The sequence below is a fragment of the Phyllostomus discolor genome, chromosome 2 (genome assembly GCF_004126475.2).
Source record: "Phyllostomus discolor isolate MPI-MPIP mPhyDis1 chromosome 2, mPhyDis1.pri.v3, whole genome shotgun sequence".
Classification (NCBI taxonomy): Eukaryota; Metazoa; Chordata; class Mammalia; order Chiroptera; family Phyllostomidae; genus Phyllostomus; species Phyllostomus discolor.
In genome coordinates this window covers 133,478,421-133,500,141 of record NC_040904.2, presented here as the reverse complement: position 1 = coordinate 133,500,141, position 21,721 = coordinate 133,478,421, and the positions used below count along the sequence as shown (strand labels likewise).

Below are 21,721 nucleotides of genomic sequence, written 5' to 3'. Positions count from 1 at the left end.
TAACAGTTTTAAACACAGCTAAATATAATGAACTTTGTAGTGTCAAGGTCAACTATAAGTATAAAATGTAATCCTAGAAATTTTTATGATACAAACTCAAAGTGATAATTTTCAACAGCTGTTTTCACAAGACATTTATAATACTATAATTAGATATATATTTATACCTTCAAATGCTGCTTTTCTAGGTCTGAGGTTTTAAGCTGTGTCTCTAGATCTTTTAATTTTTCCTGTAGTTGATCAGGATCTGCCAAAAAATAAAAAATTAGGTTCAGCTTTTTCCACTCTTAAGTTCAAGACAAAGAATTTGTTTTAGAGAATAAGGAGAAAAGTTATGAAAAAGCCTGGAGAATACATCATTTTGTGGCTGACATGTTTTAGGCAGTGACTACTATATGCTACCTCTGTCAGGATGGTAATTTCATAGCAGACTATGAGAAAAGGCATCTGCCAGATATGAGAGGTATAGAGTGAGGTTAATATTTTACATGGAAGAAACTTATTTTACACAGAAAAATTCTAGAGCCAGAAAAATCTGTTGAGTACTCGAAGTATAGCAGGAAAGTAAGTGAACTGTTAGACAAGGGACTACAACCATAAGCCAGCCCAGTGCCCCTGCTACCCAGCAGCATTGGCTATTACACCTATATCACTACATGTGTAATTACTAATGCATTAGGTGGGATGGATAACACAAAGGTGGTGAGTAAGTCCTCATAGGTGGAAAAAGTAAGTACACAAACAGCACAGAGGCTTTATTTTATGGATTTCCTCTCCAGAGTGAACATGTCCCTAATTTTATAATGAGAACCAATGGGCAAATGTAATTTTTGCTTTACCTGCCATCTGCTAGAAACATACTTTTTTTAAATTAAACAGTATAATGTGCCATGTGGTGGTCATGTTGCAGCCATTGAAGGGTAAAATAAAAGTAATACAATAATTTAAGAAAATGGGCAACAAACATTTTCATGAATGGGATTAAGTATCATCTACTAAGGTGTCTTGAAATCATCCTCTGTAAGTGGAGATGGGAAATATTTTCCTTACCCTTTTATGGAAGTAGAGTCAGCAGAACTCATTTTTCCTCCTCTGGAAAGCAGAGCAGAATTGTACTTTCCAAAGTTTCCCTCACCTTTGCAGAAAGTGCTAATTTTTTACAGAACTGATTCTTAATCACTGGAATGCTATATTGAGATGAACTTAGTGTAATGACCACTTACATTAACACAGTGCTTTAGAATTTCCAGAGCAATTTTCGTTTGATTTTGAGCCTTAAGAATCTTTGAAATATGATAGGTACCTTATCTCTAAAGGAGATAAGGAATATGGGGGTTCAGAAATTCCCTCTCAGCAGACTGAGGGTTAGAACTGCCAATGTCAACAGCATTAATGGGTCTTTGGTCTATTGTGCCTAGTCCAGTACATCAAGCTAGATGCTATGAGAGACACACAGAGATTATGTGTACTTTTAGTCACTGAGAGGCAGTGCAGCATAGTGTGCAATACCAGAGAATGGAGAGGAGCTTTGGAGTTCCCTAGATTTAGGTTTCATCCTGCCTCTTGTCACTTCTATCTGTGGTGACCTTAGGACCAAGTACATTAAACCTCTTTAAATATGTTTATCAGAGGTCAAAGGGAAACAGCACCCATCATACAGGGTTAATAAGGATTATAAAATGGTCATAAAGCACTTAGCATATGTGTAATGTCTGGTACAATTCATACCTGAGAGTTTTAATGCAAAGTAGCAACAGGACTATGGTAAGATATTGAAACAGCTATATAAAATAGTCAAAGATTGTTCAGATATAAATTGGTAAAATTCTTTGGCACAGAATTTGGCACTTCTATCAAGCTTTCAGACATACAACAAATAACCAGTTCTCATCCATGGTAGTTACAGTCTATAAAGTCAACACAATGAATTAATAAATACTGAACCATTGCTCTTAGAGGAAAAATACACAGTTTAGATACAAATATAGATATTTAAGTATACTTCTATCTAAACATACACATATATCTCAGATTATAATTTTAAATCCTGGAAACAACTTGTTCTGGTAGATTCTATTTTCTTTGTTTTACAAAAGAGAAAACAAGGTTTAGGAGTGTCAAGTTACTTTACTGAGGCTGCCCCAATAAGTGTCAGACTTGGGATTTAAACCTAGTCCAACTGTCCCCAGAACCAGAGCTTGCCCTAAACCGCACTGCCCCTACTGTCTCCATCCTCTGGTCATCTCCATGTGAAGGCTGAAACTGCCTCACCTTGTTGGATGTCATCTGGGAAAGTGTGGGTCTGAGAAATTTTTCACCCTCTGTGTATATTGATAGAAGTGCCATAAGTGCTAATTATAGGGTTACAAGTAAAATTCAGTGAGTAGGTGAATTAACAGGTACAGAATCTGCAAATAATGAGGATCACTTATTGTGGGTGTACATGAGGAAGGTTCAGGAAATACCCAGTCATGTAATATGAAAAATAAGATACCTTTATTGAAGAAGACACAAGAAACACTGTATATAGGACAATGACACCTCAGTCCCCTTCAAAGTAGGCACCTTGGGACCTCACACAGGTTCTCCCAGTGTCTCTTCCACTGTTCAAAACACTCTGCAAATCTTTTGTTGGAATTGCCATCAGTTGCCCTGTTGTATTTTCCTGAATTTCATGGATGGTCTGAAATCACTTGTTTCAAAAGTGATTTTAGTTTTGGGAAAATCCAGAAGTCACAGGACATGAAATCTGAGCTGTAAGGAGGCTGAGTCACCTGGGTGATTTCATGTTTCACTAAAAAACTGCACAAGATGTGATGTGGTAGACATGATGCATTAGTGGGTGTGTTGTTACGATGCTGCCAATCACTACTTGCCCATAGCTGCGGCCATTTTCGTCGTATTGCATCTCTCATCCAATGAAGAACACTGAGGTAGTACTCAGTTTTTGGCCTGGAGGGCCGTGCTATTGATGGACAACACCATCTCAATCAAAAAACACAGTTAATATGGTCTTGATCTTGCTGTGACTTTGCCATGCCTTCTTCAGGCATGGAGAACCAGGCTATTTCCATTGGGATGACTGGGCCTTCATTTCCAGATCACAGCCATAGACCCAAGATTCGTCTCTGGTCATGACCTTTTTTAGGAAATGTGGTTCACTGGTTACAGTTTGAATTGTCACTAGCAACCGCAGCACAATGTTTCTTCTCTGCTCCAGTAGCTGAAGCCACGGAATGCAATTTGCCACAACATGTTTCATGCCAAGATCCTGCGTTAAAATCTCAGACACGATAGTTTTTGGAATCCCCAGACCAGCTTCTAGTTCTCACACTCAGTCGTCAAGCCCATACATATTCAACATTCTCAGGTGTTCTGTTTGTTGCAGGCCTCTCAGAACGTGGATCACTTTTGACATATTGTCTACCACCTTTGACGTATTTGTGCCACACTTTTATTTGCACTGCACTCATCCCTGAAAGCCTTCTGAATCATCCATATAGTTTCTGTATATGAATGGTCAAGCCTAACGCAGAATTTGATGGAGATTTGTTCTACTCGCTCAGTCATTGTGAATGCAATGGCCACAGTACACATGCTCACTCAACAGTGTCTACTGCCCCCACTGACTAGTACAGTGAAGTTATTGCATGCACATTCTAGTCCACTCTCCTTGGCTGCCAGGTTACATCAATGTTGTGCAAACAGCTCTTGTTATATTAACAATGGCTAGCCTTTTACCAGACAGACCTCAGATGTGCATATAGATTATGGATATATGTATATATGTACATAAGCACATAAGAATAGGGGAATGACTAGTAATCACTTCTGAATGCAAGTGAAAGGAGGTAAACGATAGACATTCTTTGTAAGAGAAAAAATATTTTACTTGTTTATGTAGTTTTAAATTAACAAGGATACACAAACATCTAAAATAATATGTAGAGGGTTTAAAATGGACTATACTTAAAAACTGGAAGCAACAAATTAACCTAGTATTCATTGCTCAGCACTGCATCCTGATTAATCAGTAAACACCCATATAAAGCACAAGAAGAAAAACACTGAGTACTTGCAAAGGGCTTGATGGTAATAATATTGCATGGAGGAAGAGACAGCTCCAAAAGTTTATATTGGGGATTTGACTTTATAGGAAGACAATTATCAGAAGTTTGTGAACAACAAACAAGGCAAGTCCTCATTAAACAACTTGGGTTACCTAAAATGTTATAAAATACATTACCTTGCATGGTGCTCTCAGCTCCACTGTGGTCTTTCTGTGTTTCTATCTGATGGATTAATTCTGCTTTTTCTTTTTCCAGCTGATTATTAGCTAATCTAGAGCACAATGATAATGTTATTAAAACAAACCAAAAACATTGCTCCACAAAATATATGGACATTTCCTATGAACTGTGAGGTACAGTGCTTAGGAATCTCTGATATTCATAAAGGCATCAATTTACTTTGTTGCAATGCTACCATTCTCAAAGAGAGATCACAGGATCAAAATTCTTCATGTTTTTCTTAAAATCGAACCTGATGTCATTTTTAAGAGTAGTTTTCCCACTGGATGAGCCTCATGAGGGTAGGCTACAGAACCATGGAAGTAAAGGTGTTTTTCCCTCTTTTGTTAATTGTCTCTGGAAAGTTAAGGTTTAATACATTTTATGCTACTAAGAAAATGTAAAAAACATTAAAAACTAGGTAACCTATATTAGGATCTGGTTTACTGTTTTTTTTTTTCCAGCATCTGTTATGTAAAAAATAGAATGATTGGAATTAGAAGGATAAAATAAGGCTCGTAAGCCTTTTAGGTAGCTAGGTTGAAACATCCTACCTCTCTAGATACAGTAAATATATTAAAAGATAGTATTATATTAAAAGATAATAAAAAAGAAAAAAACACTGCCACAGGAAGAGAGGATGTACCTAAGAACCTGAAGCTCCCGTTGAAGGCCCGGCTCTGTCTCAGCACCCTCAGGGACGTGTTTCAGAATCTCAATCTTTGGACACAATGAAAAGTTAGAAGACAAAGTTTGACATGAAAATAATGAGATTTTATAAAGATACATTTTCAATAATACATAATATTAAAAGTTGGGTTTTCAAAAGCATGCAAGCACACATCCATCATCTTCTGTTTACTATTCATTCAATAATTACTTGTTAACTATTATTCTAGGCATAGAAGACACAGACGTGAAAAAAGCAGGCAAAATCCCTTTGTATATGTTCCCATGGCCCTTACATTTTTAGTGAGGAAAAACAAACAATGAGGATATGGTGTGGTGTGCTGTGATGTGCTGACAGTGCCACATGGAAGGAGGGTCTATCAAAAAAATTAACCCAGGGGAGAGGATAGAGAGTGACGGAAGGTGCCATAGGCTCAGGGAAGGTCTAAAGCGCCTCCATTTAAACAGAGAAATAAAGTGGGTAGATATTATTCTAAAGAAGGGAAGCAAGTATAAGGCCCTGAAGCTTGAATGAATTTGATTTGTTCCAAGGACTGAAGGCCAGTGTGGCCAGAACACTGTGAATGAAGAAGGGAAAGTAAACATGAGGTTAGGGAGGAAACAAGATGCCAGACTACGTAGGTCCTTAGAGAGGCTATGAAAAGAACTTTACAATTTTATTGCAGTAATGTGGAACTATCAGAAGACTATAAGATGGGACTGCTACGATTTGCTTTAAGGATTACTTGGAAACTATGTGGAGAATAGATCAGTGATAGCGAGAGGTAAAAGGCGGCAAGATTGGGAGCAGGGAGACCAGTGAGGAAATTATTGCAATAGTTCAGGTGTGACAGAACAGCTTGTACTGGACTGGCAGTATTGGAAGTGCTGAGGCGTTACCAGATTTAGGATATATTTTGAGAATTGAGCTGACATGACTTAATGAAAAAGGTATAGGGCATGAGAGAAAAAAAGAACTTGGTGATCCCAGGGTTTTGGCTTAAACATACAGGTGAATGGTGGTGTCATTCACTTAGATGGGCCTCCTGGGGTAAGAATTAATCAAGAGTTCATTTTTGTCTGCACAGGACAATATGAAGGAATAGTTTGAGATATAATACATTATTTTATCATGTAAATATTACTTGCCTGTTGCTCAAGGCCTTCGGTGTATTTCTTAATTTTTTGTTCCCTCTCTGTTGCTTGTCTTACAAGTTGTTTAAGATCAGTAAGGCTTTGGGTTTTTTTGGCAATATCAGTTTCCAATTCTTTCAATTTGGTTTCATACATTCTAAAAGAATAAAGGAAAATAACTGGTGTAGACATTGAAAATAATTCATCTCATTGATTTAAGTCAGTTTAAATTATTGCACTAAAAATAACAAAGAATATCTTATTGCACTGTTTCTGTTAGTCAAATCTTTTGCTACTTATTTATTTAGCATTAGATGACAGCTAGGACTAAGTATCCCCAACTAACAGAGGGGCCAACTAAAAAGAAGGATTTAGGTGCTTCCCAAGTATAAACAAGGGTGGAGCCTAAACTATAAAATATTAAAATCCCATTTTCAGTTGCAAAAGAAAACCCTGAAAGTAAAATTCATCAGAGTATCAAATTCTGTATTATTGGATATCCTTAGGAATAAAGTAAAAAATCACAAATTAAACCATTTTACAGACACACACACACAAAGATTTAAAAAAGGAAGTATCCAGATAAAACAAAACTAAAAGGGTACTGCTGGGAGAAGGAAGAGAATGAACAAAAGTGTGGGTGGGAGAAAGGGCCTATGATGGGGAGGGGTGAAGCTTGTAAAAATCTGAATGGATTTGTGACCTTTAAAGAAATGATCAATAGTTTAAAAAAATCTAGATTTCAGTAGAAATTTTTAAAACATTGAGCCAAAATGGTTTTACAAGCACATCATAACACCTCAAAGGGAAACCATACCAAACTTTTCCAGAGAAAAGAAGAAATCTTTTGGCAATGGAATCAGGTAAAGATAGTACAAGGAAAGAAAATTATTATCTTAATACAATTCAAAAAGCTTTTGATAAATCTTAGAAACTCAAATTAGAAGGCAATATTCTTAACCTAACAAGGACTATCCACCCAAGTGGTGAAATATCAGAAGCCACTCCTTCATTTCACTCAATTCCCTGCTCAAATGCCACCCAGAGAGGCTTTCTCTGATTCCCCCAATCTAAAACAGTTCTGCATCACCCTGGCCTGTCTCGGCAGGCACTATAAGGGCTGATATGAATCCCAGCTAGAGACCTTAGCAATTTTTTGGTTTATGTAGACAGGCTGGAGCCCAAGGATTAGAATGAGTTTTCTCTTGACCTAGGATTCTACTAGGACTTACTTTTTTTTTCAAGAGGGTTGACTGAAGGCCTACTATATGCTTAGTTACCTGTACAGCTCTCTGACTAAACACATATAAATAATCTAAAAGACAAAGTCATCTTCAACTAAATATTATCACCTGTCCCAAGTGTTTATAAACTTTGTAAACCCTTTTCACCATACTCTTTTCTGCAGGCTCACAGAGACATTTTTAGAAAAGGAAGGACAGGAATTACCATTTCTATAGGCATAAAAACTTGAGCTCACAGAATAACAATGTAATTTACTTACTGGTCACAGTGAAACTAGGTATTTTTCCATGGAAACTACTTGGCTGTCTGAAGGAAACTAGGCAAAGTAGGCCTTTTATAAAAACACAAAGCAGAGTCTGGCATGTAGCAAGTACTGAGTATATATCTGCTGAATGAATGCAACTTAAAGCAACTCAAAATTCTTTGAGGCCATATGTCATTACAGAAAAAAAAAGAACCAAGAAATCAACTGAGAGTGTTACTGGTTGTGAGTGTTGGCTGGGGTCCAAGCAGACACAAAGAAATGCCTTCTCCCCTTTACACCATCATGCATTATTTCATTTAACCCCTACCCTAGCCCTTGGACAGAACTAAGAGAGGGCTAGCATGAGGAAGAGTGGCTTCTGATTCCTCAGTATATTAGGACTGGAACCAAGGACCCTTCACCCGGACTGCCTGGCTACATGGCCTACTCTCCAATTACCTGCATAACCTTCCTCTTTTCTCCTTATCCTTGGTTGTCAAGGGCCAAGTACAGTGCAGCAGGTCCACTACTGGATGTGCTATCACCTCACAGTGCTAAGGCTCCCATCCCAGTTGTAGTAATGGTGACTGCCACCCCACACCCCCTCATTATATCCATTCTAAACAGCAGGTAGACACTTCAAGGGAGGCTGGGGAATGCACGGACATAGAAAACTATATGAATATGTCAAGATAAATGTGAGTTTGCCTTTGAAATGGGGCCAGCAGAAGCAAAAAACACAATGTAATATTGGATGACTTTAATGGGAAAGAACATGGGCAGGATTTCATTGGTCCCTGGCTTTTATACTATTTTTAAGCAGCTGCTAACAGTTGGAAATGGGAATGAGAGCAAAGCCTTTTAATGACTCATCAGAGTCATGATGAAGCACTGTGGTGAGAGTAGCAATGACATATGAATGTGTACTTGTGAATTCCCATCACCTCTTTCACAGCCACAAAGTTTGACAGTCAGGAATCACACATACTTGTAGAAAAGGTTCACGAAGTGGAAGAAAAGCAAGTGCCAGAAAGCAGAGGCGAGTAAGATACTAGGGCTGTTGCTGAATTCATCTGTTGGGGTTATTCGGAGAACAAGTTGCTAAGACTACACCACCAAAATTTCAGCCCAGCCCAGATCCAGTGTGCTACAGGTGGTAACAAAATAGCTCTGCTGTGCCTGGCTTATACTTGAGGTAGAAAATGCACACCACAAAAAAGATGAGGTGTAGCTGGATGAAGCCATGCTCAGGAGAAGCTGGGCAGCATCAGTCGAGGCTCATGGCTGAGAGCAGCTTCATAATGAATGTCCATCTAGCTCCAACACCCAGCTCCAACACCCAGCTTCATGCCCTACTCTCTCCCATGCTCTGCCTCCCAAATTAGTTCAATACTTAAAAGAAGAACAAGACTCTTTAGCAAAAAAAGACTTTAGGACAAAAAAAGAGTAAGAATCATGTTAAAATAAATTGCCGTTCATCAGGAAAGAATTAAGTTAATGGGAATAGTGTCATATTCTTTTAAAACAATAATGGCAGAATTACAACTGATTAAACTTTGTGCAAGTTGTGAACTACCTGTTCATACCTTGTAACAACAATTGATTTCCAGCTCTTGCTGTCAGCACCTTCAAGCTGTGGGCCTCTACTTTCTGCCAGCTGTAATCTCTTACCAGTCTCTTCTAGCTGAACTGTCATCTTCTCATTTAATATCTCTAAATTATTCTTAGCTATCCGCAACTTCTCTGCAGCTTCAGTTTCCTATCATTAAAAGCTAATTAGTATATTATGACAAAACATAATACTGTTGTCACAGATGCAATATATTCAAAATTTTTACTCTAAGTTAGAAATTTAAAACAATCTGGAGTTCAAATGCTGACTAAAATTCCAATAGAAATCCAATATTTTACTCTAAAACAGCAATATAATCATAATTAGAACAACAGATCATTTAAATGAAGTTAGAAAAATATATTTACAAGTATTTTATTTCAGTCATTTCTTTAAATTTGTCATTACATTTGGTTATTTTAAATCTGTCATCCTTGTCTATAATATTTACAGAATAATGGAGAGTTTATGACTTTACACATTTAAAACTTTTTTTAAAGATTTTATTTATTTATTTTTAGACAGAGGGGAAGGAGAGAGAAATATCAGTGTGTGGTTGTTTCTCATGTGCCCCCTACTGAGGACCTGGCCCACAACCCAGGCATGTGCCCTTGCTAGCAACTGAACTGGTAACCCTTTGGTTTGCAGGCCCATACTCAATCCACTGAGCACACCAGCTAGGGCTGTCTTTATACTTTTAAAAGATGTTCTGTTTTGATTCTCTATACTTGAGAGACCCACCTATAAGCAAAAACTATGTGTAAATACCACAGATTATTTTCACTAATAATCATCTACATTCAAAGCACAGTATAACTCTGGCCTCAGAGTACATTCAGATAACTAGTTTAAAAATACTAATTTTAATTCATTCACTGGATCATCCATAAAAATAATTAATACCTACTTGTCTGGAAAAGGAATATATTTTGCTACTTAGAAAGGAATCTTACTGTTCATTTAACAAAACTGTTTCTTATATTCCTTATTGCACAGCAGGCATTGTTCTGTCATGTGCACAAATACTAACTCACTTAAACCCTACAGCAGCTCTGTGAAACAGATACACTAATTGTTCCCAAGTTTATAAATGAGGAAAATGGGGATAGAGAGAGGTTAGTAGCTTCACCTAGTTACCATGGCTAATAAACAATGGGGCTCGGATATAAATCCCAGCCATGTAGCTTCTATATTACATTACACTGCCCCTAAATTTATTAATTTTTTGTTTTCAATGTTTCTCATTGTGAAAGGATGGCTGGAATAAAAACATAATTCCTAAAAGTCTTAATAACTTCTTTGAATAAACTTTTTCATTCCATTTTTCCAAGGTGTATTAGTTCTTAGATGTATTATAAAAAGTAATTATAATCACTAATGAAAGTTGTACTTTTTTAAGTTCTTTACGAAGCCGTTCATTTTCAGCAACAATCTTCTCTGTGCCTTTGGTCTTGGATTCATAGTGCATGCTCAACTGTCGTCCAAGATGTACTTTAAGTTTTTCTAATTCAGCCTAGCAATAATAAAGTTGTACATTATTAAAACAATTAAATAAAGTAAAAGGTGATCTTGTACACTTACAAAGCTTAACTGAAAGTAGTTATAGACATCATATTTGAAATAATTAGAATTAAAGTCTTCCATCTAATACTGGTCGTCTACAGCACAGCTTCCCAAGCTTGGCTACACACTAGAAAGAACAGATGACTTGGAAAAACAAGTTTAAATCACGATACCTGTGGTAGAACCTGCCCATGAGGGATCTAATAATCTCGGGATGGGGGCTCAGGGATCTGTATTTTTGAAAATAAATAAGGTAATGATTTAATGCTGCCAGAGTAAGAACCCTTGGTCTTGAAATAATAAAATGATGAAGTGGGATTACTCTATTCTTAGTCTTGTTTCCAATAAATTTTTTTCTGTATGTGTAAAATATCTACTGCAGCCATTAAAGCCATTTTGCATAGTTAGAATATATTTAAAATTTTCCTAAAATGTTAATAACAATTACATATAGCAGTAAAATATTCCATGCAAATAATCATATTTAAAATATTACCTTCAACTTTTCATTTTCCAGCTCAAGATTAGCCATTTTTTCACTGGTCAGTATTCCTGATGCTTTTTTCAACTGTTCATTTTCTCTTTGGACTTTTTCAACTACTTTTTTCATTAAACCAATGGTTTTCTCTAGTTCTGGTATTGTCTTTCCACTTCTACCAGACTAAAAAAATATATATATATTAACTTTTAATTAAATCGAATATTTTAAAAGATTTTATTTATTTATTTTTAGAAAGAGGGGGAAGGAAAAAGAAAGAGAGGGAGAGAAACATCAATATGTGGCTGTCTCTCATGTGTCCCCAACTGGGAACCTGGCCTGCAACCCAGGCATGTGCCCTGACTGGGAATTGAACTGGCAAAACTTTGGTTCACAGGCCCACGCTCAATCCACTGAGCTACACTCACCAGGGCTAAATCAAATATTTTAGAAAGCACATTATATAAAAAGTATCAATAACAACAGGCTCATTATTATACTCACATTACTGATTCCTAATATTTGAAGCCAAAGCTTGTATTACTTAAATTTACCATTATATTAACCCTCTGAGAAAGGAATTATAATTCTCACTTTGCATACAAGAAAGTCAAGATTCACATAATTTCATAGTCCTAAAGTCATATAGCTGTTAAGTAATAGCTTAAATACTCTACCCTTGATGTTTGTTTTCCCTTCCTCCCTCTCTAAAAGCAATGAAAAAATGTCCTTGGATGAGGGTTAAAAAATAAAGGAAGAACAGCCACTGATTAGAAATTCAGTTTGCCTCCAATATAAGTACAAGATATGTCTGGAAAAAAAAAAACATAGTATAAAGTTATCAAAAGACATGGGTCAGCAATTAACATGTTTAACTTCTTATAATTTAATATAAAAAGCTTTTTTAAAGATTTTATTTATTTATTTTTAGAGAGGGAAACATCAATGTGCAGTTGCTGGGGGTCCTGGCCTGCAACCCAGGCACGTACCCTGACTGGGAATCGAACCTGCAACACTTTGGTTCGCAGCCTGCGCTCAACCCACTGAGCTACGCCAGCCAGGGTAATATAAAAAGTTTTTTAATAGTTGAATACAATAATCTTGCTTTTTTAGCATTTTAGTCAGTATCCACACTGCAGTGAATAGCTCTAAAATATAAACTTTTACACAATTTTAATACTGTACACTTTCATAATTAGATTAAAAAAGGTTAAATTAACAAATAGATTTTTATTTATAAAAATGAATGTTGCTAACTCTCAACAAGATATTTGTCCTGAATACTTTTCTAATTGTATCACTATTTTTACCAAATCCAACATTACTTAATATTGTTACTTGAAAAATCTTTTGTCCATTATGATTACTTCCTCTTGTGCTACTTAACAACATTTGGCCTTAACCTCATAAGTAACATTTACTCATTGTAAAGAAGCAAATACAAAATACATGGAAAGAATATATAAGAACACAAAGAGAAATGGAAAATATACACAGAGCATTATATTAAAGAGTTGCCATGGACATCACAAAATAATTACAAAACGTTAGAATTGGGCCAAGGAGCACTCAGTAGTTACCTCAGTCAACAGAAAGATGATCCCTGCAAGTTAAATGCTGCCAAGGTGTGGGGGGATATGCAACAACAACAACAACAACAACAACAAAAAGGGGTGATGTGGAGTACAAGTAGAATAAAATGCATGTAAGGGTGACAGATGATAAAACATATGAACTTGAAACACAGAGAAAAGCTGTATAATGTTTTACATTGTGGATGCAGCAGAATAAACATTGGATCTGCAGGCACTAACTAGTAAAGGCATATCACTACTGCTATGACATATCCAAACTTACTTTTTAATGTCCTGCTTATCACTTCTGAAACCAAAACAAATATATGGCATATTCTCCCATACTCACCCCTCTAACATGGCCAAGCTTCCGCTCAAGTTCTGCTTTTTCTTTTTTAAGAAACTCACACATTTCCTTCAAATCTCTTACTTGATTCTGTAAGGTTAAAGCAAACATGTGACATAGCTATAGTCACTGGAAAGAAAAGACAATTCATATGAACTAGCAATCTCTGTAACTCGATGGCCAAACTAAACAAGGAAGATTTTTTTTTAAGATTTTATAATTTATTTTTAGACAGAGGGGAAGGGAGGGAGAAGCAGAAGGAGAGAAACATCAATGTGTGATTGCCTCTCATGCACCCTCTACTGGGGACCTGGCCTGCAACCCAGGCATGTGCCCTGACCGGGAATTGAACTGGTGACCCTTAGGTTTGCAGGCTGGCACTCAGCCCACTGAGCCACACTAGCCAGGGCTAAACAAGGAGGATTTTGAATTAAGAAATATATTGAATTAAAGTATGAGGTCTGTCCAGAAGGTATCCAGGCCATATAATATGAAAAATAGACACATTTATTGAAGATGTAAGATATAAGAAATATTGTACATATGACAATGACACCTCAGTCCCCTTTAAAAAAGGCACCCTGCAACCTCACACAGTATTCCCAATCGCCATCAGCTGCCCCATTGTATTTTCTTGAATCTAATCAATGGTCTGAAATCTCTTCCCTTTCAAAGATGATTTTAGTTTTGGGAAAAGCCAGAATTCACAGGGCACCAAATCTGGGCTGTAGGAGGCTGAGCCACCTGGGTGATTTGATGTTTCACCAAAAAATTCTGCAGGAGACATGATGCATGAGTGGGCATGTTGTTGTAATGAAGCTGCCAATCACCAGCTGCGTGTAGCTGTGACCTTCTGCATCATCTGAATAGTTTCCCTGGAGGAATGTTCAAGTTTAATGCAAAATTTGATGCAGATTCATTGTGCTACTCACTTAGTCATCTTGAATGTGACAGCCACACAGTACACATGCTCACTCAATGGCATCTACTGCTCCCACTGACTAGTACAGTGAAGCTGTCATTGTTCTTGCATACGCATTCCAGTCCACTCTCCTTGGCTGCCAGGTTACATTGATGTCATGCAAACCATTCTCATTATATAACAGTGCACAGATGTTTTTCAGACATAACCTCACATATAAAAAGTATTTTGTATATGAATTTCAAGAAATATTTTCCACATTTTTGCCTTAATGTAAAATATAAATTTGATTCTAGGACTCTGGTTTTAACTATCCCATAAATTATATATGTAGATCCTTATGGTATGAAAAAGAGACAACTGAACTTGTAACACTGGCTCTAACACAGTAAAAATCAAAACGAGAAGCAGAAAATAGTTTAACTATATGATTACTCATGGAATTAACAGATTGCTAATAATCTAGTTAAAAAAAAGAAATGAAACAACCAGCCAAGAAAAAAGATTCCCATAAATCCTATAAATAGGATAAGATTTGGAAAATCAATGATAAACTTTTTACAAACGTCAAAGTAAATGAAATTTCTAAAGGAGACAATTATCCTAATATATATTTAATTTAAAGCCTTTAGTGGTTTAAAGATATTGTAATATTTTAAAGTGTGACAACTGTTAATGAAATACACCAGCCATCCTCTTACCTCAGAACATTTGAACTTGCTATTTCTGTTGTTTAGAAATTTTTCCAGTATTAGCAAGACCTACTTCCTTATCTATCCCCTAGATCTCTGTTAAAATGATACCTCGAACAAGGGTTTGATCTCCCAAATATATAAAGAACTCACATGACTGCAATCTAGGAAGACAAAAAAAACCCAGTTGAAAAATGGGCAAAAGTCTTGAACAGACATTTCTCCAAGGAGGACATGAAGAGGGCCCAGAGACATATGAAAAGATGCTCAGCATCACTAGCCATCAGAGAGATGCAAATTAAAACCACAATGAGATACCATCTCACACCTATCAGTGGCCAACATAAGCAAATCAACAAACAAGTGTTGGAGAGGATGTGGAGAAAAGGGAACTCTAGTGCACCATTGGTGGGAACGCAGACTGGTACAGCCACCGTGGAAAACAGTATGGAATATCCTTAAAAAAACTAAAAATGGATCTGCCTTTTGACTCAGCAATTCCACTGCTGGGATTATACCCTAAGATCCCTGAAACACCAACCCCAAAGAACCTATGCACCCCAATGTTCATAGCAGCACAATCTACAATAGCCAAGTGATGGAAGCAACCTAAGTGCCCATCAGCAAATGAGTGGATCAAAAAATTATGGTCATTTGCACAGTGGAATTCTACGCAGCAGAGAAAGGAGCTTCTACCTTTTGCAATAGCATGGATGGAACTGGAGAGCATTATGGTAAGTCAAATAAGCCAGGCAGTGAGGGACAAATACCATATGGTCTTACCTTTAACTGGAACATAATCAACGAAAGAAAAAAGCAAGCAAAATATAACCAGGGACACTGAAATTAAAAACAATCTAACAATATCCAGAGGGGAGGGTGGAGGGGACAGTGGGGAGAAGGGTTTTCACGAACTACTATAAAGGACACATGGAGAAAACCAAGGTGGGGGGCGTTGAAGCACGGGAGGGAGGTGGGTTTGGCTCGGGCTGGGGGGAGTGATGAGGGGAAAATGCAGACAACTGTAACTGAACAACAATAAAGTAATTTAAAAAGTCATTTTATTAAGGAAGCCTTTCCTTTACTACTGTATTTTAAGTAGCAATTCCTCATACCCTCACCTAACACACACATGCACCCTTCCCACCAACCATGTTTTTTCTCCTTAGCACTTAATACAAGCTGACATACTGTTTATTAACTTATCACTCTTCCTCATTAGAATGTAAGTTCTATGAGTATAAAAATTTTTTTCATTGTTATTTCCCAGCATCTAGAAGACTGCTTTAGATAAAAGAGGCTCTCAACAGATAACTGTTAAATGAACAAATGTAGAAAGGATAATACTACCATGATATTTTTATGAATATGAGTTTTGAATTTCTTCATAAACTAATATGGTAAGTATATCAATTAAATGGAGAAAAAAAGGTTTACAGGCATTAGATTTCTTAACCATAATAAAGAACATTAAATTTACCTTCAATCTTGGCAAATCTTTATTTGCTTGTTCAAGCTGAAATTTTAGTTCAATATTTTCAGATGACAACTTTAAGTTTTCCCTCTGAAGTTCCTGTTCTCTTTGCCAATGATCATCGGACTCTATTCCTGAAGTCTTCAGGAAAATAAAGTTAGGGATATTTTTAAGACTTAACAAATAAAAGCTGCATAAGACATATTGAATAAGGAAACACTACGTTAAAATGGAACATTTTTCCTCAAAGGAATATGAGAAAATTGGAGAGCTCTGCAGAAAACAACCAAAAATAAATAAGAATATAAAACTTACAGGGAAAAGGTAATAAAATATATTTTAATTTATACTGAAAGCAAAGTCAATAAGTACAACTTAACGTCCACACGTTTGTTTTTTTAGTCCCAAAATAAAGTATGATTGTTATCCATTATAGACTGTATTATATCCCACCCACAACCCATTCCCAAATTCAGTATGTTGAAATCCTAACTCCCAATACCTCAGAATGACTTTATTTGGAGACAGTACCTTTTTAGACATAATCAAGTTAAAATAAGGTCATTAGGGTCACCCCTAATTCAATGACTGATGTTCTTATACAAAAAGGAAATCTGGACTCAGACATGGAAGAAAGAAAGACACTGTGAAGGCTCAGGGAGAAGACAGCCATGGAACAGTAATGGGAGAGGCCTGGAACAGATACTTCCCTCACAGCCTAGAGAAGGAATTAAGCCTGCTGATGCCTTGGTTTTAGACTTCCGGCTTGTAGAACTATGAGAAAAAATTATGTTGTTTCAGCCATCAAATCTGTGGTAGCCATAGCAAATAATACACACAAACCTACAAAAAGAACTGCCTCAATTCCTGGAGCAAAAGTAATCACTCTGCCCTTGTAACATTGTACTTGCATTTCTCTTGACATGAATTCATCTTGGGTTATTATTTATGTTCATTTTTACTTCTCATTCTAAACTACAAGTTATTTGGAAGAGAAATCTGTGCTTGATTTACTTTTTCTATAAAATGGAGAATTTGAAATTCTCAATTACATATTATCCAGCAGAAAAAAAAAATTATGAACCTGAAAAGAGTAGTTAAATAAGAGTTAACTTTCATCCACTTCTCTTAACATTTAAATTTTGGATTGTGGTCAATGTTCACAGGACGCAGGCAACTGAAATGTGTGGAAAGCATAAAGAAAAAAATGCTGTTTGATTTCAATTGGGAACAAACTTGTCTTTATCTATACTGTAACATAAATCAAACTGCCCCAAAGTAGTGTGTACGTAGGAAGTTCATAAACTGTAGAGTCAGGCCTTTAGGTCTGCATTTAAATTCTGTTCTGCATCTTCTTGATCACTAGAGATGTTATTTATTCTCCATGCATCTATGTAAATTATAAATAATACTCTGCTAAATATTGTGGATATTAAATGTAGGCAAAAATACAAAAATACTAACACAACATAGCAATAAGCTTGCTTTTCTCATTATAAAAAAGTAGTTTTATAATACACAGAAAAAAACACTAAAGGAACTTGTTATGCATGTCAGAATGTCACACAGCATCATAACAAATTTTCATTGATATTATTCACCATATAAAATTTTACTTGCAGTGAGATTGTACAGCATAGTACATTAGAAATTTCTAAGGTGAAACAAACACCTTTAAAGTGCCTCATTTTTTGTTATTCTGTGATCTAATCTAATCATTTTAAGTAAGCACCAATGTCACAACAGGGAATATTGAAATGAATTAGGAAATGAATAACCACTTATTTTGTCAGAACTAGGCAAATGCTAGGGTTTAAGGAAACGTTTATTAATAATTAATATTTTTACAAATTCTGCTTAATTTTTTTCCATTTCCACATATGTATGCTACTTGCTATAAGAAAACTCAGCTAACAAAGAAACAAAGACTGTCATGTCCTCAAACCTGGTGCCTGCCATTTCTTAGCTGGGCTGGTACATCAGTCTCAGAGTTTGCCTGTGCAGCCTCCTCCGCACATGGCTTCGCTGCAGCAGCAGCCGTGGCAGAATCAGGGTCCTCCCCGGGAGATTCTTCTGGATCCATGATGTGACCTACATCTTCAGCTATGTGTCCTTTTCCTTTCTCATTCTTGCCTAGTTCATTCTCTTCCTTGATTTTATATTCCTGCTTATTTTCACAATAGTCTTGATCAATTTTCTCAATTTCAGGATCTGGGTCATTTTCAAAACTGGAGTTAAAATCTGCCAAGTTACCATTATTTAGCCTAAATGTACTCGATTTATTGTTTGGTCTTGCCTCAGACATATTTGGCTCAGTAGGATCTACAATATCGTCTGCTTTGTGTTTTTCTTTGTTACTGGAATACTGTAGAATACTTCTAGGTTCCTCATGACATATGTTGTCACTGGTGTCTATTACCTTCCCATTTTTAATTTGGAGCACCTTTAGGGTTTTTTTTTTGTTCCTGTGTAAAGTATTCTTTTTGTGAAAAATGTTGTGCCCGTATTTATTAACACTGGTAGAAAGGGTAGAAAGCGTAGTTGTGTCACGCAACAGATTCTGCTTGAAGCAGAAGAAAAAGGCGAAACATGAAAAGAAAAGAAAAGAAGAATAACAAACATGTACACACTAAGTGATTTAAAGTAAGATAAAACAAACAATTCTTCATTAATGATTCTTTATAAAGAAAACCATAAACATATCATATATTTGATAAATAATGCAATAACATATTTTTCTATTTTATCTAATTGCATATTCTTGCCACAGTAAACGTATCAACTACATTTAAAGCCTCTAGACTCATTCATAAGAAGTTCTATGTGAAGCATAAGAATTTTAAGTTTACTGTTATTACATAAGAAGAATTAAAGAAGTTAAAATATATCAGTAACTACTAAAAATAAAAGTTTAATTTATTGCATTAATACTAAGAATAGGGATCTACTCGTTTTGGCCAGATAAAGGTAAAAACTGATTTCATTTCTATACTTTAATGTGAAAAAAATAAAAAGGAATGATGTACACTTACTGAAACTCTGGAATAGGTATCCTTTGAAGACTGTTTTTCTAAAGCATGAAGTTTTTCTTGGAGGTATCTATTTTGTAAACGTAAATCTTCTATAACAGAATCTCGAGGAAGAGCTTGGTGGGTCCTATGAACAACAACCATAGACTCTTTACTATTCAAATGTCAACTTTTCGTTATTTTATTACATTAAAATACAGGAAAGGAAGAAAATATATATTCATTAACATATTTATTTTAAATCATAAAAAACTTACAAATTTTATGAAAATTAAATTTTGTTTATGACTATTTACTGGCATGACTACTTACATTATAAAATGATCCACTACAGAGGATTCATTGCAGGCCTCCTTTAAACTATGTGTTAAAAAATGCTGCTTGATTTTTAGAATTACATTAACATTTTTAAAGAACAGGCATCAATTTATATGAAATTATATATAAAAGTTGAATTAAATTACCCACTTTTAAAAACACATATAATAACTTCATAATATCCATGTGCTTCTCAAGGAGCACAAGGATTTACAAAGGCTCTTACTGATGCCAGATAATAATCTGTTACTTCATGTCTACACTCATCTATGTGCCCTACAAGGTTCTCCATGACCTGGCACTACCACACTTATTCAACCTGATTGTCCAGGTTGCCTAAGGCAAACAAACCCATTCTTACCATACATGAAAGATGCACTCCTGCCTCTATGTCTCTGCTAGGGTTCCCCCTTCTTGGAATGTCCTTCCTCCCTTTAACATCTAGATTTGATTCATAAAACTCAGAAATTTACGCTTGTGCTGGGAAAGACGACGAGTTTAATATCTTCTACAAAGTCTTATCATTACTCCAGCCAACACAGAATCACATTATTAAGAAAAAAAGAACAATTAAACCTCTAAAAGTATTAGAAGGTTTTAAAACTAAAATAGTTTGATTCTTGTAAAAAATGCAAAGGAGAATTAAAGCATTCAATTTAGTTTTTGCTCTGAATATACATTTAGACTAAGGAGGGAAGGGAAAAAGAGGGAAGAAGCCACTGCTAGGACCAGGTAGTAACTATAAATAGATATTTAAAAAAAAGGGAATTCTTCAATCACAATTTCCTTCTCTATCAAGTGAAATTCTGAAGGATTTAAGAAACCATGGCTTAGAAGGGAAGCACTTGGTATGTAAGTTCGAAACTCATGAATGTTCCTATAAAGGAGTTCCACTTTGTATGTACACTGCTTTAATACACAATAGTGTATGTTCATAAAGAAGCACTAATGGTAGTTTTTGAAGATTAACAGGAAGGAAAACAAGACAGAATAAAAAGAACAGTAAGTATCCTCACATCTAAATGTCATAGGTAGGTACCAGACTTTGATCATTCAATCTGATTCCAGATCATTTGTAAACACTTAGAAGGGGAAGAAACAAATTAGGTAAACCTAATCTATGTTCATCTTGAAAGATATGAGTGAAATAGAAAATTATGAATACTTTCATTTGCTGTTGTTGGGACATAATTTTATTTTTCTTTGCATTAACATGACGATATCAGAAGACAAAGCCTGGAAAGAAACAGCAATAGAAGAAAATCTCAAAGGCTCTACTGAAGGGTTCTTCACTAGACCTTGAGGGTTCTGGGTCTAGGTACAATACAGTAAACTCATCCAGTCTTTTCTCTCACCAATGCACGGAGCATATACTTGAGGACTTTGAAAAGTAAATAGTTTATAGATTAGGATAAAATGCCAGAATTTGAAGTATCAGCAAACAGGTGGTGAATTTACCTCTTCTTTTCCTCTGGTATTTATCAGCTTGAATGCAACATTGCTTGAAATGCGTGTCAACACTGAGGGAGAGAGCTCTAGGGATGCCTTCAAACTCTAGCACCAAGCTCTAGCACTGAGTACAAATAACCCTCATTCTTTCTTTCTTCTATTTTTTCATGCTTCAACCCTCAAGCAGTCTCATAGACAGTGGTGGCAGAGATAGCAATGGGAATCCATAGGTGGCTAAATTTTTAGAGGAAAATCACCTTCTCCAATTAGTAGCAAGCTGTTATCAGTAAGGCAGTAGGGTTAACGGGTAGTCCCCTGCCTCCCCTCACCCTCTTTCTGTCCTCCTGTTGTCTGCTTGGCTGCAGATGTGCACAACTGCTGAAATGCACAGGATGCACAGGACACTAAAGTGCCAGTTTTGGTTCCAAGGACCTGAAGGGGAGCCCTAGGGAAATTGAGAGTATCAGAGAGATCACAAGAAGGAAGAAGCTCAAACAACTATATAGATGTTTACGAACTTCTGGGCTCACCCTCACAGATCTGATCCTATTCAGAACACCAAAGACTGAGAACCAACTAACAGAGAGAAGACAGACCACGTACAAAACTGTTAACTGAGAGGCAGGCAAGCAGGACGGATCCCAATAGCACTGTAAAGGCTTAGAAACAGAACTGATATTTGA

General features: G+C 36.1%; 1 protein-coding gene across 4 annotated transcripts in view; it reads right to left on the bottom strand.

Annotated features, from left to right (window-relative positions):
• The window catches only part of CEP290 (centrosomal protein 290), a 104,276-nt gene that overhangs the window by 1,689 nt on the left and 80,866 nt on the right, over window positions 1–21,721 (bottom strand). For 2 of the 4 annotated variants that reach the window (XM_036018597.1, XM_036018598.1), the window contains 11 exons: window positions 19,275–19,398; window positions 18,188–18,805; window positions 16,249–16,383; window positions 13,158–13,244; window positions 11,253–11,417; window positions 10,584–10,706; window positions 9,168–9,340; window positions 6,108–6,249; window positions 4,936–5,009; window positions 4,247–4,341; window positions 168–247 (listed from right to left, as the gene is read on the bottom strand). In XM_036018597.1, coding sequence (XP_035874490.1) covers window positions 168–247; window positions 4,247–4,341; window positions 4,936–5,009; window positions 6,108–6,249; window positions 9,168–9,340; window positions 10,584–10,706; window positions 11,253–11,417; window positions 13,158–13,244; window positions 16,249–16,383; window positions 18,188–18,805; window positions 19,275–19,398 — 1,816 coding nt within the window. Of the gene's footprint in view, window positions 1–167; window positions 248–4,246; window positions 4,342–4,935; window positions 5,010–6,107; window positions 6,250–9,167; window positions 9,341–10,583; window positions 10,707–11,252; window positions 11,418–13,157; window positions 13,245–16,248; window positions 16,384–18,187; window positions 18,806–19,274; window positions 19,399–21,721 lie in introns of those variants that run through there. The other 2 variants (XM_028531557.2, XM_036018599.1) reach the window with 2 other exon arrangements.